This window comes from Glycine soja, chromosome 8, assembly GCF_004193775.1.
Source record: "Glycine soja cultivar W05 chromosome 8, ASM419377v2, whole genome shotgun sequence".
Taxonomy (NCBI): domain Eukaryota; kingdom Viridiplantae; phylum Streptophyta; class Magnoliopsida; order Fabales; family Fabaceae; genus Glycine; species Glycine soja.
Genome location: NC_041009.1, coordinates 15828074 through 15848386, shown reverse-complemented (window position 1 = coordinate 15848386; position 20313 = coordinate 15828074). Strand labels below are relative to the sequence as shown.

General features: G+C 29.8%; 2 protein-coding genes and 1 pseudogene across 2 annotated transcripts; 1 reads left to right on the top strand and 2 right to left on the bottom strand.

The window, feature by feature from the left end:
• The first annotated feature begins 4567 nt into the window (after window positions 1-4567).
• On the top strand, window positions 4568-6716 carry LOC114424606 (FBD-associated F-box protein At5g60610-like). Its single transcript, XM_028391475.1, has 3 exons — window positions 4568-5844; window positions 5925-6113; window positions 6322-6716. Exons 1-3 carry the CDS (start codon window positions 4579-4581, stop codon window positions 6523-6525), a joined length of 1659 nt encoding a protein of 552 aa, XP_028247276.1. The 5' UTR covers window positions 4568-4578; the 3' UTR covers window positions 6526-6716.
• A 3773-nt stretch (window positions 6717-10489) lies between these two features.
• On the bottom strand, window positions 10490-11967 carry LOC114422412 (dof zinc finger protein DOF3.1-like). Its single transcript, XM_028388749.1, has one exon. The coding sequence runs from the start codon at window positions 11931-11933 to the stop codon at window positions 11292-11294; it is 642 nt and encodes a 213-aa protein (XP_028244550.1). The 5' UTR covers window positions 11934-11967; the 3' UTR covers window positions 10490-11291.
• Window positions 11944-12469, bottom strand: LOC114422413 (annotated as a pseudogene).
• Between the last annotated feature and the right edge of the window lie 7844 nt (window positions 12470-20313).

Sequence of the window (20313 nt, the reverse complement as noted above, 5' to 3'; positions counted from 1 at the left end):
CACTTATAAGATAGTTTTGCTATATGTTCTCACTCAAAAGTTGCTAGTTTGAAAGGCAAAATGGTACGGAAAATTTAGGGATTTGCGAGAAAACACTTGTTAATGGTGGTAAGAGAATTGTTTGTTGACATTTTCTTAACAGAGAAAATTTAACTATGTTGTTCGTCTCATCCCTTTAAACTTAGTGCTGATAATTGAAAGTACAAATGATCAAAATAATTTTTATAAAAGAAATCATCAAATATCGATACAAACTGTCAGTTGAAGTGCGTTTGTTATTGTGGGCGCAAGCATTATAAAAATTCTATGATAATTATCATTAGACAAAAAAAATAGTTTTATTATGTTCAAGAAATGACTAAATTGTCCATATTTATGCATTCCGGATTCAAACTCTGACATCCTGAATTTTCAATCTCATACAACTCACTGAATCCCTAAACATTAGCATAATTCTAGTGAATTCACCAGAGTCCAGGGTCGTGATTACAAGATATTATGCAGTTAGACTAGCATGTCACTTCAAAGCTTGAGAGTCAAATCAAGCTTCTTCACCGCTGCATTCACAGGCATTGAAATTGAAGAACTGTTTTCTTGACCACAATTCTCATCAGGACTCTCTATGATTGAAGAACTGCTTGCTTGACCAAAGTTTCCCTCGTCATATAAACTAGGGTGTAATGAATGTGGTTGTGACGCTGAATTTGTTGGTCCTCCTCTGACTATAGAAGAACTCAAAGGCTAATATAATTTGTGGTGTTGGTGAGATCCACTCCCTTCAGCCATGAATTGATACATGGTGGGTTGAGGAGGATTCAAAATCTGGTGCCTTGGCCATGCAACATGATGATAGTCATGTAGTCCCATTGCCATATGAGGCCAACAATAATAGAAGGTTTAAAACGAGTCATGGACAGTGGTGAAACCCCTAATGTTTTGCCACAAAACCCATAACCATATGTTTTGTAACAAGCAGAAGCCTTGCTATGTATTTCTGCTGCTCTTTCCGCCTTGTGAGAATTATGATGTCCACCCAAGGCTTGGTAACAACTGAACTTCTTATTGCAATACCTGCAAAGTACTTCCTTCTTCATTGTTGTTGACTTATTTGATGATGCAGCAGCAGCAGCAACAACTTTGTCATTATTGCTTTTCATGTTATCTTTGTTGCGAAAATTCTTCCAAACTTAGAGGGTTCTTCTTGCTGTGCACCATGCAATATTGCCTCAAGAAGATTTTAGTGTTGCAAGGATAGTTGTGAAATCAGGCTCGAGTATTGATCCAGTCAAGATAGTGGGTCAGTGATATAATTGGTGGTCATTAATTGTTGACCTGATTTCATCCGGTATATATTAAAAATTCAAAATTATATATTATCTATTACATATAAGTATATAACTAATATTATTTGAATAAGAAAAATTCATTCATACTTTAAAATGCAAAATAACAATTAATAATAATGAGACATCAAAACGACATCATAGAGGTGGATCGGTCCAACCAGGATCCAGTACCTAACCATTCTGGTTTGATTGGAACATCCTGGATCAATTGCGTGACCGATCCAATAATAAAATCGATCCGATTAAGTTATTGGGTCCCGATTGGACCGATCTGACTAGCTGAGCCAAATCAGATTTCATAACTATGGTTAGAAGGGTAGTTATTGACTCATATATAACAATTTAGTAATGCCACTATTATAACTGTTTTTATTTGTTGGTAATTTTGAAAAATTTTCTTATCTAATTATCTGGTGATATATCTTATCTCAATGGTGATGTTAATTATCTTTGGATATGTTCCTCATTAATTGTCTCGCCTATTATGTCAAATATTATTACACGGTTCGTTACTAATTGATTAGCTGAAATAATATTATAAGTGTTTCTGATTAAGTTCTAGACTTTTGGACCGCAATTTCAATAGAATATACGAATAATCTTGATTTCTTTTATCTGATTTTTTTTTTTTGTAATGTTAAAGATATTTTAATGTACTTGATTATTATGTTTTGATACGACGTCTTGGTTTATCTTATTACATGGTAAATCTTTTGGACTAGCTAAAATTGAATAGGTTATAAATTACCTTGTAATCATTAGTAACTAGTTCTGAAGAATCAATTATATATATATATATATATATATATATATATATATATATATATATATATATGCTGTAAAAAAATTAATTTTCTATCTCAAATTAGATTAGAAATTAATGTTGTTAGATTAAATTTACTTAATTATCTTTCTAGAGATACGGGAACGTATAATAGCACAAATATGAGGTAAGATCCACAAAATATTACTATTCCAAGGATAAATATCTTAAATTAGATGATAAAATTTATTTCTAATAAATAATAATACTTAAATGATAAATTTCTTATAAATTTCTTATTTTAATTTGTATATGTCCTTAATTTATTATATTTGATTTTATTCTATTCAAAAATATGCTAACTTTAAATTAAAGGTACTGTTGTAAATAATTATAAAATATAAAATAAGACTTTTTTATATCATCAGGACTCCTTCACCCACTTAACTTTTATAAATATAAATCCTCTTATGTTGATAAAATAATATACCTTTCTTCTATGCATTTTTTGTTTTGTTTTGAAAAGTGCATGTTTTTTTTAGTTGTTTTTTTTTTGAAGCAAACATGTTTTCTTTAGTTAATTCTCTATTCCCTTTATATTTTTTTACGGTAAAATCCGTAATGGTTTAACGAAATCTTTCATATCTCTCATATATTAAAAATAGTAACGAGTTCTTATTATTTTTCTTTAATATAATTCATTATTCATTTCATACAAAATAAGTTAACATGATATACAAAATGCTAATAGAACTAAAACCAAATATATGTGAGAGTGTGGGTGTAAAACTCCAAAACATTATTTGCTGGTCATCCTTCTCATTTGATGTGTATGTACATTCTACTGGAGTGCTTGACTCCAAAGAGCTCCCCCTACATATGAGAAAACACACACACACATATATATGCGATACATAAAATTATTTCTTTTTTTTAAGTGACAATATTTTTTGAATTTATTTTTGTGTTCAAAACTCAACCCTCACTTTAATACAAACATATATGAACCATAAAATAATATAAGGAAAAAAAACAAATTTAAAAAAATAGCAAAATTACTTTCTTTAACTTTATCTTTCTCGAACTTTTCAAAACTCTTTCATGATTTTTTTTTAATAATTTTGGATTGCCTTCTTCATAATACTAATAATTAATAATTTTAATTTTTTTTATTAATTTCTGTATTATCATAAATGCACATTAATTTTTAATTGATATCACATTATATTTTTAAATTTAATTTTATGTGAACTTTTGTGATGTATATAAAATTACGTGCTTGTCCTTATCAGTTTTGGAGGAAAAAATTGTGTTTGATGTATATTTATTTAAGTAATAAAGGAATGATGAAGGATAATTAATAATTTTGGATTGTCTTATCCATAATTAATAATATTAAATGATATTTTATTTTTTTTATTAATTTTGTATTAATATTAAATCTACATTAATTTTTTTTATCAATATCACATCATATTTTTAAATTTAAATTTATGAACTTTTGTGATGTATATAAAATTATGTGCTTCTCCTTTTCAGTTTTGGGGGAGAAATTGTGCTCTGTGTCTATTCCTTTAATTAATACTAAATGATAATTAATTATTTTGGATTGTCTTATTCATAATATTAAATGCTATTTTAATTTTTTATTAATTTTTGTATTATCATACATGCACATTAATATTTAGTTTATATCACATTAATTATATCAGTTTGGGGGATTGTGTTTGGTGTATATTTATTTTCCTTAAGTAATAAAGGATATATATATACTTGTAAAATCATTAAAAAAAAATAAAAATCACCAAAATAATAATAAAATTACTTATTAGTATTTTAAGATAATTTTATAAAGATTAAAAAAACTATATATTAATGAGAGTAAAAAAATATATTTAAACAAGGGATCAGGTTGCTTTGCTTGTAACTTGTAGTTTGTAGCATGGCACTTAGTTTCACTGTTAATGGGAGAAGGAAGAGATCAGGTGCGTGATTTCCACAGCCGTCGATGAATCAATCTCTCAGGCAATTCTCTTTCTCTCAAAATTTTGTACTTTCACATTTTTCTTATCTGACATTGATTCACAAAAAGGTTGTTTATTTGCCAAACATCATAATCGTGTGGAGAAGTTTACATTTTTTCATGTTCTGTTTTTCTGGTTAGTGCTGTGCTCTTGTGTGAGGTACGTATAGGTTAAACTCTAAAGTTCAATTTTTAGGATTACTTTGATGTGAAGTTTATGAGCTTTATATGAAAAGCTAATCCCTGAAAAAAATTATTAAGCCCTCAATTTTAAGGGAGACCAAATTGGTTTAAGGTGTATATAACATAGGCATAGGTAAGTAGGAAAATCATTGATAGAATTGTTAATCCACTTTGATTTTTGATTTACCTATAGCACTTGCATGTAATTTAACACAGCCTCTCTGAATAATTACTTTATTCTGTTGTTCTAGTTGGTTGCAGGCATGCTTGTAGTTAAGAAAATGGAGGAGGGTCAAATAGAAAACCTGCCTGATATAGTCCTCCATGACATCCTGTCAAGGTTGCCAGAGAAAGATGCTGCTAGGACAAGTGTTTTGTCCAAGAAGTGGGCGGAAATATGGTCTACGTTTCCCATCTTGTCTTTTACTGACACTGAAATTATAGAGAAGTTTCCGCACTCCAGGAAGGACGATCTTGTGGGGGGGAAAAAGAAGTTCATTAATCGTGTGAATGAAACGTTTCTAAGGTTCCGTAACAAGGGCTTAGTAATCAAAGAATTTAAGCTTAGTATCAATTGTTTTGACCTTGAGGACCTCTCTAAGGATATTGATCATTGGATGAAGTTGGCTAGTGAAAGTGGTGTTGGGGTACTGGAACTTTGCTTGCATGATGAATTTGAGGACGACCAATGCTATATCTTGCCAACTGGTATCATTGAAGCCGAATCACTTTATAAGTTAGTGTTGATGGGGAGAATCGGAGTTGATCAAGCATTCCTAAATCATTCCGTAAAGTTTCTCTCGTTGCGAGTATTGTCGTTGTGGTTTATCTTTTCGAGAGATGAACAAGTGATTGAGCATCTCATTTCTTGTTGTCCTTTGATTGAAGATATAACTTTGCACGTCTGTTATGCAATGAACCATGGTGGCTTAGATGGTCCACTTAAGTACGATACCTCTTGGAAGCAATCTATAAGCATGCTTGGTCTGCCAAAGCTCAAGAAAGTTGAAGTTCTAGGAATACAGAAGGTTGTCATTGATGCTCCAAGTCTAGAGGATTTCCATTTTAGTCCTGGTGCTGTGGATGAACCTTTTGAGATGAGTTTTGGCAAGTGCAGAAATTTGAGAAGGTTATACTTGTCGTCATTGGATAGCCTTATTATCACAGACAATTGGTTTCTTGATCTGTTTCCTAAATTTCCATTCCTCGATAGTTTGAAATTCAGCTTTTGCAAAATGTCTGAGACGATTAATATTTCAAGTGCTCAACTCAAGGTCTTGGAGTTATCAAATTGCTCCAACTTGAAGGAGGTCAACATTGATGCTCCAAATTTATTGTCATGTGAATATAGTGGTGGTGGTGCCTCAAAACCCATTATATCTTTTCTGAACAGTTCTAGTAATCTGGAAGTCAAAGCTTTTATCGAGATTGATTTTATGGAGGTTGGTAACTTGAGGGAAATCATCCAAAACTTCAAACCTCAAAATATTTTGGCGTCGCTATCCCTATTTATTCAGCCGCCAATTGTAGTAAGTATAAATTAGCTACTTGATCGGTTCTTTCCATTGCATATTTAATTAGTTATTTATATGTACCATGGATTTTGTAGGATGAATTGAACTTAGATATCTTGCCAGTTTCGTCCACTCCACCAAGCATCAAACATTTGTACCTGTGGGTTGTTCTGGAAAATGAAACTTTGTTTATGCATCTTGTCAATAGTTTACTTTCCTGTTGCTGCCCTGTAACTATTTCGTTGTGTGGCTATACTTTGAGCTTCAGCAGAGCATTCATTGAGGTATGTCTTTGTCTCCAAGGTTTCTTTCATTTAAAACCATGTTTCCAGCAGTGAGAGTCGTACAAAATTTTGTATATCCTGACTTATCTAGTAGAGCCTTGTCTTGCCAAGTGTTCATTTTATATCAGACATGTTACATTTATACTAAAAGGGCTTTTATGAATATAAATGTTTCCTAACTCTATTTGAAAATCGTCTTATACTACAGTTTTTCTATGAGACGCTAATGGGCAGAAAAGAGGAAGAGTGTTTTTGCGGTTATGGTCATACTAAGTGTTGGTGGCATGGCTTGAAGGATGTTAAAGTCTCAAGCTCTAGGAAAAGCGAAGAGAGTATTGATTTTAAGACCCTGTTTGATGCATTGCCAACTTTTTTACCCGGGGAAAATATTATCTTTAGGTTAGAATGGTAATATTGTTATCAAGTGATAGACTGCTTACTTGTGTAGTAGTTTGGTGGTGTTACAAAATAAGATGAACATTCTTCTTGTCTATTTGTAAATTCAACCAAAGTGTTTGTATGCAAGCCATGAAACTGGTTGAAATATATAGATTCCCCTGTTGGGTTGCCATTTGTGCTAATATGTCTTTAATCCTTATAAAATAAGTATGTTTTGATTTTAGTTTCCATAAAAAAATTCTCTATTTTTTATCCTTTAATTTAAAATTTAAAATTTAAAATTATTGATTTTAATCCCTATAAAATATGTGAATTTTGGTTTTGGTATATGTAAAAAAAATTCTTTGGTTTTAATTCTCTCCAAATCTTAAATCATTATTTTTTGCCCCTAAAGTTCATTTTAGGTAGATAAATAACATTTGTTTTAAGAATATAGATTTTTTTTAAAGATATCACATGTTGACATTATATCACGGTCCACAGAAACTAGCAGGATAAATAAAACAAAAAATTTCAAGAATTAATAAGTTGCTTATTTACTAGAATTTTACAATTTCAAGAATTAAATACAATATGGAAAAGGTTTAAGGTGCATTTAGAAAAGCTCATTTACAATTTATTTATATTTGTCCTCTGATATAAATACAATGAATTGATTGATTATTACAGTACAAAATCAATAGATTACATAAAGCCATAGCAGATTCAACCTCCATAATTTGGTTTGTCTAATAAGTGGTGGTTTACTTTTTAGTTGGTTTCTTTTAAAGTATTAATTATCGTGTACCTGCAAATTGTTTGATTAACTTGTTTCAAGTGATTGTGCTAAGCAATTATTGAAATATCTTTACCCGATCTAGGTATTAGGTTAATTGATCACTGGTTGAACTAGTGGATGAATGGATGAAGTACTTAAATCAATATATATTAAATGAGAGTTTAATATGTGAGATAGAGTAGATAAATTAAATTTGACAACACATATGTTAAATATTTACATTAGTTCAATGATGTTATTCAGGTTAGTAACCCTAAGGATTTGGGTACTAGTCCTAACTCATGCAAAAAATTCAAATTTGAATATCATGTTCTGTGCAGCTTCAAATTTGGATTTCACGTCTGAGTCTCGCCAATCCAGGTGTTGAACAACGTGCAAACGCATACAATCTAAAAACCTGATTGAAGCAAAGCTTCTCCCTTTTAGAATTGAAAAGCAAGGTGTACAAAATGTCCCATGTTCAGTCTCGTACGTGCAATGTTGGTTACTGAAAAACGCTGCATCAATTAACTCGAAGACTTCGTAGAGTAGTTCTACGTTCTTTGTTTTTTTTTTTTTTTCCTTATTAAGTTCTAGTTGTATCTTTAAATAAATAAAAAAACCATCAACTATGTGCATTGTTCAGTCCAAAATTAACCGTTAACACTTGACAAGTATATATACTAAGAGGAAATATTTTGATTTTGTACCCGCAAGCTTATTTTTGGGGGGCTTAACATATATTTAGATCAGTAAATATTAAAAATTTAGTTTTTAGTTCCTCTATTTTAAATGTTGATTTTTAGTTCCTCATTTTATATGATGTGTTACAATTGAACAACGTTTGCCAACTAGAGATTATAATATTTAACTTTGGAGGTCAAAACCATTACAAAATGTAGATCACAAAATCTGATGATTTTTAATCATCACAAAAATCACAATGTTACATATTCTCGTGAACAATAATAATGTGACGTTAAGATTTTTGTAGTGATTAAAAACTAAATTATATTATTAATCTTTTATTTAATGAGACAAAACTTCATGGCCAAACATGAGGATGACAATATGAAAGAAACAACGATTGTTGAATCACAGCCTCATATACATGATATATCTTCTAGTTGACGTGGATCACATTTATCATAGGGAAGAAGCTTAGCCATACCTTGTTTCCTGTTCATTTATAAGAATCTTAGTCAAAGCTTGCGTGCATGTCGATTATGATATTCGAAATGTGAAGTTTGAAATTCACCATGACAATTCTGTTTCCCCCCACATTCAACGTTTGGCACAGGTAAGCAAACTATTGACATCATGTTATGTCCATCAATTTGATTACACAAAACACGTTTTTCTTTGTGTGTGGGGGTAACTTGGGACAATTTCTTTTGATTATTCTACTAGGCCAAGTACACAACCCATAAATATGGTTCCAGTTATGTTTGACATTGGAAAAAAAATGAAGTCTCAAGTACCGCAAATTCAAACTCAGATGGAAACATATCAACTGTGAAAGAAAATAGCTGTTTTCTTTGTCTATGTTTTTGACCCGGTATTTTTTCTTTTTCCAATTTCCCTATCAAAATTCAGTCATAAATAATCAATAGAAAATTATTTAACATTAATTAAACAACTGTTTTGCATTTCCTATGTAATAAATTAAACTATAAATATTTCTTAATAAGAATTAGGTTGTGTTTGGATACCTAATAAAGAATGACATTGACAGTAAGAAATTACAAGAATATGCACAAAGAATATTCTCTAATTAACAGTCGGGAATTAATCCATTACAAGATAACAAGATTGCAGAAATGAAGAAGTTTAATTTCTTATAACAATGTTTTTCCACACACGTCACAGAATCAAACACTACTCAATATGATTAATAAAAGTTAATATTAAAATGAAATATAATGAAATAAAAATAAAATATTCGTTCCATCTTTCGGGGTACTTTTATGATTAAACAAAAAAAAAGATTAATTTCAGTCCCTCATTCAAGAGGGGGAAAAACTAATTGAAGATATTGAATAATATGAAATATAATTTAGGGTATGTTTGATCTAGGACAAAAATGAAAAGTAAAAAGAATAAGATAATTATTTTAAGTTATTTTTTGGTGGAAAACATTATTTAAATTATTTAGTGCAATAGAAAGTGGAATTTTTTTTTAATAAAGACGACAAATGTTCTTGATTTAAAAATATAAAATTAAGGATAATTCAGTCTTTTAAAAGCAATAAAAAACACTTTCTTTCATCTTTCATTTTTTAAATAGGAAATAACTCAGTTGAATTTTAATCTTTTCTTCAATGTTATAAACACAAGCATACCAAACAAGAAATGTAAAAGCATATTTTTTATCTTTTTCATCCCTCCCTCTTCCTCATCAGTGTTCTATACAATGCAATTTCATTATCTTTTGTCAATTCAAACATAAAACCAAATGAAACGTTTTTATATTTTATTATCTATTCCTCTTTAGTTTAATCAAAATAAAATATTTTCAACCCATGTCGAGTTTAATTTTATTTATAAAATACACCAAACATGAAATAAAATTCAAGGTATATTTTTATCTTATTTTAGCATGGTCACTAAGCACCTTTAAATCTCTTGTTCTATAGCCATTAAAAAAACAACACATGATTCTGAACTTTTATTTTAAATTCAATTTTTAAATTATTCATATGCTGTTTAATTTTATTTTATTTTAATTTCTCTTGATTTTACTAAAAATACTCCCGCAGGATATACTGATGTTATTTATTAGCATAATTTCCACAAGTTCCGTAAATTAAACATATACATGAATCTGTCGCGAAACTTAGCTGGCAACCCCACACATGTGCGGCGTCGTAAATGAAATGGTTACTGAGAGCACACACACAATGGTCCATCTTAAAACACATCATGGTATGTGGAGACCACTTGAGAACTAAAATCATGATCACACACCCATTAAAGAACACACACTTCTTGATCACAAAAGCACAATCAATTCAAGTTGGGTTTAGTTATATATAAATTGGTACAATCTTTGGAGTGATCTTGATTCTTGGCAAGCCATATATTGACTCAAAATACCTATAAATAGTAATAGAATGAACACAATAACATATTTGGAAGAAATCCACCAAAAAAAGAAGCTCAACAACCCTGGATACTAAAACCATAAATTTGAAGTTTAAGTAATAGAGATTAAGAATGCTGAAGTTAAAATAAATGTATTATTAAATAACACCAAAGTTTACATCGTTGAGTTTTGAATAAGTTAACAAGAATGAGAAGGTGAATCTGAAAACATTGACCAGGACGGAACATAAGAGCAAAGAAACAAGTTGTCAGTTGTCAGGTCCTCCATTGATAAGATACAAACAAGATACAACTTCAAAGGGTGTACTTTAGATTTTCTCCATATCATCCCCACATCCCCTTAAATATCTAAATATAATGCACAACAAGTCAACAACACACAACAACTTGTCCATGTAAACTTCCATATACCAAATTACAGTAATAACATCTCACATCCTCACAAACAAATGCCTTCCTTTGTCTTTCAAATTTTCATAAGTGATAGCAACTTTGAAGAACACCCATCACAAGCATATAAAAGATTTTTTTTAAAAAAAAAATTACCTAAAGGATGCTGCTTTAGTGACATTCTGGTGGTATGTATGATCCTCCATAGCATGCTATCCATAGGCTTGATCAAATTATATAACTCTTTACACAATCATATAATAAATGTGAACGAAGATTGATCCAATTGGCAAGATAGAATTCATATTTCACCAGAACGTGAATTAGAATATCATGTACATTAAGCGCTTTTTGAACTGTGAAGCCTTGAATGAATTTCCCAGGATCAAACTCACCTAAACTTTTCTGTACCCAAGAAAAAACACAACCATAGTATGAATGTATATATATATAAGACCAATCACCATAATTGAGAAGATGGATTAAGCATTTAAGCCGAAAAGCCTCAAACTTGTTTCACCAAGCTTCTATTGAAAACTTGGGCCAGGTGTGTATATTGCAAGATCAGACCAGCCATGGGTACCATTCCAACAGCTTGAATCACCATTTTGCAAACCTAGAAAACTCTCTGACCTCCCATTAGTACTCTGCACCTGCAAACCCGGGTTTTGACCCGAAACCAAATTCAAACCCGGATCAGAACTCACACCCTCCCCAAATTCACCCATTTTGAGACTCGACCCAGTTGGATTCAGACCCTCCAGGAGGGTTCCAAAGTGCCCAGATGAAGCCAAGAGGGAACTGAAGCTCCCACCACCAATGTTGAGCACCCTTTGGTCTTGATCAACCGGGTTGGTGCAATTACGGGTCGGGTCAGGCTCCGAAACTGCAGAGGAAGAAGAAGATGGTGCAGAAGAGCGTTTTGAGGTTGATGAAGAACGTTTTGTGGTCTTTCTGCTTCCACCCCCAACAGGGATGTTTCTCAAGGCACCACCTTTAGTCCAGTATCTTCTACAGTTCTTGCAAAAGTGGCGTGGCTGCGAGAGGTTGTAGTTGTTGTAGTAGCAGAATTTGGTGTTGTTGGAGTTACAACGTGGACACTGGAGTTGTTCTTGTTCGGGAAAATGTGGTGGTGGCTTCACTCCTGGGAATATTGTTGGGTCTTGCATCCTAAAATGACTTAAATTTTGGAAAGATAAGTGTCAAAGTAAAGAGATGGGAGAGTGAGTTGTTGGTGTAGGAAGATCCAAATTTTTGCTTGAGGGAAACGGTTGTTGGTATTGGCTTTTGAGGATGTGAAGTGGCAAAAAGGAATTGAATTGAGTTGAAACACCAATGAGAGAAGAAAGTAGAAAGAGGACAAAAAAAGGTTGAATTTTGGATATGCTTTTTTTGGACTCTGGAAATGGGTTTTGGAGGTCTAGTGTAAATGAAATCACATGAAAAGTCTTCGATCTAGAACCAATTTCAGAGAGTTTGTTTTATAGGCTATAATACGTAGGAATATAAGGCAAAGTACCGAATGCATAGAAATTGAACCTTGTGTTCTCTTGTTGGAATTCTGTGGTAGTGAATGAGGAGAAAAACACACAGATTAAAGTGGAGAAAACATGGAGCAATGTTGAATGTTGAAGAGGAAATGAGAGATATGCGTGATGATATTTGGAGAGCATGAAAATGTTGACAAAAATGAAGATGGTGTCAACCAGTTTATCCGCGTGGAAGTGACCACAAGCTCACAACTCAAATAGAATCACAATTCTGCGTTCACTCTCTAGCCTGTTTTTATCTACTGTATCTTTAGATTAAATTTGTGAAACTTAATTATGAAGTAATTTTCATTTTCTAAATTGAGTTTAATTTATAAAAAATGATATTTTTTTATAGAAACTTAATTTCAGATAAAATATAAATATACGAGGCATATTAATTAAGTATGTCATGAAACTAAATTTAAAGCATCCCAAATATGCTCTTACATATGTAAAAAACTGAGTTATCAATTACTTTTATTTTACTTTAAAGGCATTAGCAAAATATATAAATGTATATAATAAATAATACAATATTTAAATTTTATCATTAAATAATTGATTTTTAAGTGATACATATTTAATTCTTTAAATAAATATTTTTCCCCAAAACTCAGTATGAATTAGGATTATTCTGTAGAAGACACTGTAATTGTAGATAAAAAAAATATTTTTAATTAACATTTATGATTCTCTTTCTTATAAAGTAAACTTCCAGTTGAAAAGAGGCAAAATCCATGCCTATCACCCACTTTTCACACCATGACCAAAAGTGTACTGGAACTACTTGTAATGGAAAAGTACCAATAATAAAATATAAAAGGACATAGGTTATTCTTTGGCAAAAGTAGGGTATAATAACAACAAAAATTCCTATGGTAATGGACAAACCAACGAGATTTATTTTTACATCATACTAATGCTATTTTTTAAAATGTAACATTAGTTTGTGATAATAGACTGTCTCTATCAAATTAATTAATCTAATTAATCCACCAACCACAAAGCACAACTATCAACTAATAGTCTATCTAATCTAATAATTCAGGATAATAATGAAAGTGAGGCTCAAAGATATTTTTAGTTTTTATTATAAAAATGAGTGAATTTTAATTTTTGATTTTTATAAAAAAAAATTCATATTTATTTATTTTTAAAAATAAAACCATTACTTTCAGTCTCTTTAAAATAATTAAAATATAATTTTACTTTCTAAAATGATTATTTTCTTCAAAATTTAAAATAATTTTTTAATGTTCATTTTAAAATAAAAAATGATTACTTTAAAAATTTAGAAAAAAAATTACGATATTATATATTGACATGATATGTCAGATAATTGTATGTGCCACTTAAAAAAGTCAATTAACCTACTATTAAACGCACAAACAATTAATAGTTTAATATTATTTTTATTCTTTTAAAAAAAATAATTTCATACTTATTAAAAATTAATTAATTTTATTAAATTATATAATTCTTAATTAAAAATAAATATTTTTCTTAAATTATTTTAGATTTGATATTAAGTATGAATCTCTTATTAAATGAATGATATTTTAAACATAGTCCAATTAAATAAGATAAAAATAATTGAGTTCTGCTTATATTTTGAAAAAGAAACATTTTTTTTACTTAATAATGTCTAAAAACAATAATTTTGTGGATTTTTAAATTTTCATCCAATTTGTGGCTACACATGTTTCAAAATGCATCTAAGTATATCTAACTGATAAACACATAAGACACTCCTTCTATTCGTTATAATTTTTAAAAAGGAAAATTATAAAAAGTGAAATCAAGTTTTGTTTAATTTTAGGTATACTAAAAAAATATTTAATCTTAAAAGTAATTGGAAAAACTTGGGGGACACATGTCTATGCTGAGGCACAGCAGTGGCCCAGTGGCGTGCGAACAAAGCAAAGGGGCATGGCATCATTGGGAAGATCAGAGCCATTGAATAATACAAAAGAAAATCTGGGACGTCGAAGCTTGAAGAGGGGGAATGGTCCGTTTCTTTGCGTTGAGTTACCGTCACCCCACCTTAGCATGGCCAATGTCACCCGCAACACGTGGCGTAACCCCACCTTCATGGGAATGGTTTTTGTCTTCTTGTAATGATATGCTGATGACGTGGATCCCATATTTTATATGATCTGATAAGAGAAGAAAGATAAAAAGAAATTGTGATTTGTGAATAATCATTGCCAAAACATCTATGACAACTAATTGAGAAAAAAGACATTACTCTTAGGTCTCGTATAATTCCAGACAAAATTCAAGCTTATAAGATTATAAATATAAACTTTTACAATTTAACATGCATTAAGCGGGTCTTCCATTGATTTAAAAATACTTTCTTGTTAAATGGAAATCTAGAACGCTATTTCCAATCATTTATCATTTAGTTTTGCGCCATTTTTTAATTTTTTTTAATAATTTTTACCAAGCATATTTTATGAGACGATTTAACAAAATATATCTAACTCTTAACTAATATTTTTGGTCAATCACACTAATTTATTTATTTATTTTACCAATGATTCTTATGGAAGTGGGTTAATAATAATAACAAATTTGAGTAATAAGTAAATTTAGTTTTTGCTGTTAATAAATACTACGTTAATATTTTTATAATCAAGTCAATAGTTTAATTAGATGTAGCACTTGCATTTAATATTATATACTAATGTTATTCGATGAGTTAAATATTTTGTTCAATTCATTAAATATTAAAGAAATAACAAGAAGATTAATTAGATGGAAGATGGTCTGACAATTAAATGTAGAGGACAAAAAATTACATGTCAAATTATTAAGAGAAATTTCAATGTAAATAGTTCATTTATGTACTCAATACATGGCAAAACTTTACGATACAGAATAATAGCTTATTTCACGTAGCAAACTTTACGATACATTATAATTTGTGTACGTGGCTTATTCTACTTTAGTACATGTTAGAAGTAGATTGACTTTAAAAAATAATCACTTATCAATTATTTAAAAAACTTTCTTAAAAAACTAATAAAGTTTTTTTTTTTAAAAAAAGTTATACTAAACATGTGGAGAATGCTTACTAATTGCTGTTGTATATAATTAGTTTTATATAATGTCTATTTTTCTTTTGGAAATAATAATGTCTAACATTTTAAAATTAGATAAAATAACTTATGCATTACTAATATAAAATAATTTTACATAATTATCTAATAACAAATTATTATATATGAAAAATTTGTTAACTTCTATAATAATTATTTCAAAATTTATATCTATAGTTATTTTTTATTGATTAGCATTATAAAATTTTTTACGCTGGTTAATATTTGAACTTTTAAAATTATTAAATAAAGCATACCATATTAAACAATAATTTCAAGTAAATAGTCAATTTAGTCCTAAAATTATATCTTTTTGTTTTAGTCCTTGAAATTACTATTTCTTCTCATTTAGTTTTTTAGTCTATGAATTTTAAGTGATAATAATAACAATAATATAAGTTTAGAGATTAAAATAAGATAAATGAGATAATTTTAGAAATTTAAATGAAATTTTTTTAAAGATAGGAGCTTATTTAAGTTTTACTTAATTTTAGTAACTAAATTGACAACAAAATACAAATTTGTGACTTTTAATTGATTATTTACTCAATAATTTTTTAAAGAAAAAATTATGAGAAATGTTAGGACACTGATTAAAGAACTTTTAAAGTAGAAATTAATTTTTTTTATTAATATATATAAAATGAGAAAAAATATTATACATTGATATTGTAAAAAGTTTTACATAATTATACGATGACAGTCTATCATATATAATAAATTTGTTGATTTTTAAAATAATTATTTTAAAATAATTTAAATAATGATATAAAAATATAAATTTTTTTACAGCATAAATATTTTTTAAACTCACAAAATTGTGTTTTTTATGATATTTTTTTGCCTCTTAAAAAAATTGATCAGTGCCTGGTTAGTAAGACAAAAAGAAATATATTTATATTTAGAAACATATTTAGTTTGGTTATGTCCCACTGGTACTTATTGGATAGAATTAGTTGGACTCTCTGGTAAAGAGATAGGTGATAGAAGGAGGAGTGCAATTATGGGTTCGGTTGAGCACTAGGAAGAGTGGAGCCACCTTTTTATGAAAAATAATTGAAGTGATAAAATTCAAGGGCTAGGATTTGATTTGGATGATGAAGAGAAGCACAGAGTTCGTGCACCAAATTGAAGGATTTGAATGAATAATGATTATCTCAGCAAAACGTGCGCGGTTATGATTTGAAGGATGTGCTTTCCTCACTCAATGTTTTACCACTTTTCTGCAACCCCTAACCACTACTTCATCATAACCCTCTCCCATCTCATCGTCCAGTGATCGTGTAAAAGAAAATGAACAGAATCATGACATGAATACTAATCAAGCTTTTCTCTTTTTTGTCTGAGGATAACAAATTCAATAGAGAAAATATTAGCAGTGCCTTCATGTAAGAAATTTACTTATGGATGTGTTTGACTTTAGAAGAAGAGTGGAAGAAAAGAAAGTAGAAAGAAGAAAATGAGATGATTTTAAATTGTCTGGTAAGAAAAAATTGATGAAGATATAAAATTTTGGCACGGTTTAACAACCAAAGAAAATATACTTAAAATAATATAAATACCTTCAAAAAGGAGAGGAATATGATTAAAAGAATAATGTTAATTTCGTTTTTATATAATTAAAAGCCTGCTTCTCCACTACTTTCCTTCTATTTTGTGGCGGAACCCAAAATTATTATGAGACCTAAATGAGTTTATTTCCTCTTATATTGAAGAAGAAAACAACTAATTGTATTCTTGGTTTAAAAAAATGAAGAAAAACAGTATTTTAGGTTATTTGGCAGAAGATAAGCAACAAGGAAAAGAGAGGTATAAAATTTCTTTCTAATTCTTTTCATTAGTAACTTTTAGGAAAACCTTTTCTTACGAAAAAATTGCTTTCATAGTATTTTCCCTTTATTTGATTCCTAATCTAATGAAAATACAAAAAAAAATTTACAGATGTTTAATTATAGTACTTTAGTTGTGTTGCCTCATACATATCAAGACAAAAGAGGCAAATGCAAAAGAAACGGCATTGGAGTGATAAGGACGATTACCGTGTGGGTGCATATATATATGTATGATGTATACAAAGAGTGAATCGTGAGACATAACAAAGAAAAGAAGTCAACAATGCAAGACAATATTTGTTAAGTTGTGTTACGAATTTATGATATGAGAATGGCAACAAGCAGCATGTGCCTAGTGTCATGTCTGTGTCGTTTCTCTGTCTAACACGCCACACACCAACATCAAGATGATGCACTCCAACGCAGCGCCCCTATACTTGTGTTCACTCTATTATATTTCATCTGTCTCTACTTATAATTATAAGAGTGATTCATGGACTTGGTGCATGACCAACAAATGGTGGGTGATCGCAGCGGGAGCGAAGACGAGATCTTAGGATCAGAACCTTGTTCGAACCTTATTCTGATAACATTTCAAGAATTGAGATAATCGATGTGGGACTTGGATATTTCTCATTAATCATAATTTCCTAAGATACACGCCCAAGAAAATCAGTTGTTCGGGTAAATATGTACATCCCTAAAATCCTAACGATTGACTTAGAAAGACATGTTACACTTTTACATTTAAGTGTTTCATGATTAGGTCTCTTTTCTTCCGACACAACCTAACCACATGAGCAATAACCAAAAACAAACATTTAAGATCACAACTCCTTATAAATTAATCGAGGGTTTGGCGAGGCAGCAGAGGCCCGAACAATACTATGAATGTATCCCATATATGTCAGTCATTATGCCTAGCAAGTTAGGTTTTCAATTGGTCACAAGGTTCCATTTGGAACCCTATGAATTAAAAGCCCACGCCCATCTTCACACGAGGGATTGTGCTCAAATAATTTTGATTGATCTGGCAGGGATGGAAACGTGAGTGATGTACAATGAGCATCTCAATCCATGGACAGTGACCAAGAATTAAATGACATGAGTGATCAAAACGTACAATAGGATGGTCTCCTATATATCATTGATCGCATACCTTAAGGTGATAGACAAATACAAAAATAACAACCGAGAATGAATTGTTGCTAACTAATGGCTGAAAACCGATCACGTTTAGGAGTTGACGTGTTAGCAAACAGCATGAGCATTGTGAGATAAGAGGAACTTATTAGGTACTTCTGAATTTTTATGGTACAGATCAATATCTCTAAGTGACACATTTAAAAAAATAATAATAATTCACGAGAAATATTTAATAGCATTACATATTATACTCCTCTAAAAAAAACATTACATATTATATATAGATTAATGTGAACTATGATTGCCTCACACCACATAATAATTTATCCATTAATTTTTTTCATAAAAATATCCTTAATTAAGAGTCATTTTCTAAGTTCAATAATTAGAAAATAGAATACATCAACGTCTTAGATTCTTTTGAAAGCTAATTTTGTCTTGTATAAAGAACATTTTGAAAATCTTACTTTGACTATTCACATGTATAGCTAATACAAATTAAAGTAATAAATATATTAATAATGAGATATATTAAAAATTAAAACGAAATATAATATTTAAAAAATAAATAAAAAGCATGTCTCATTAACATTATAATTTTTAATATTTTATAAAAAAATGTATATTAAATAAAAAAATCAATGTATTTGATATACTATACACTATAAAAATATCTAATATTTTCTTTATCTAATAAATAAGAAGATTAACAGCCGAGGAAGATTTTGAATTATTATTGTTATCAGTTGAGTATAAATGGAAATCTCCTGCTCCTAATTTAATTTCATTAGTAAAGCACTTCCCACAAAAGCCATGTAACTGTAAAGCACTCATAGTCTAAACAGAGCAGCATGTAAATGCATGTTGTACGTTAATTAGTTGCTTCCTTCAGTAGACTCTTCAGATAGTCCAATCTACTATCTAAATATAAATTACAAAATTACAATTCCTATAACAATGAGGAGGAATACTGCAGCACACTAGTTCAATACTTTATCAAACTGAAATACATAGAATGAGTACGCGAATTGAACATTCAAAATTTAGTATATTTGTTGTATGAGTTAAATATTAATGCTGAATAAAGCTAACAGGGATTAGACTTTGTATTGAATGAATTGAGTCAATGTTACAATACATAAAAGATGGTGATAGGTTAAAAGTGAAAAACTGAAAATACCGTTGAAGCTAGAGAAAACCGACAAGGCATAAACCTTTCTTATTCAATTCTTTTTCACTCATTCTGCAAGGCTACAATGTGTTTTAGGTCTCTCTATTTTCAGTTAACATTGGTCTCAGTTTATATTTTAAAAACGAACATTTTAGTCCTCGTATTTTCTGTAATTGGTCAATTTCTTATATCTTTATGGAAATTAATTAGAATACTAGAATATGAAGATTAAAATCATATTTTTAAGAGTATAAAGACTAAAAGATCAGTTTCAAAAAAAAAAACTGAAAGACTTAAAACACATATACCATTTATATATTACTTGGTTGCACACATCAAAATCAAACTAAGGAATCTGTGAATAAATTCATCCCTCCCGATGAACCTCTTGGGCCTAATCTTAACCTCAAGCTTATCAGTCCTTCTCCATTCAGAATTTCAGCAATATATATTATCACTGTTTCCAGGCTTGTTAGTGGTTTTGGACTAATAGAAAACTGAAAAATACAATACAACTAACAAATTAACTACAACGGAGTTTCACTTTGAGGGTGATTCATTGGCTAATTGCATATCCCGGGTTAAGGAAATTGCCAAGTGCCTCAAAAAAGACACAGTATTAGCGAAACCTAGAAATTGAAACATTAAATTGGGGTGAGAAAAGAAACACGAAAAGATTAGCTCACCGCATTTTGCTCTACTGCGGTAGTATTTGGTTTATAGAATACCAGGGTCAACCAATACCAATATCCATAGTAAGTATG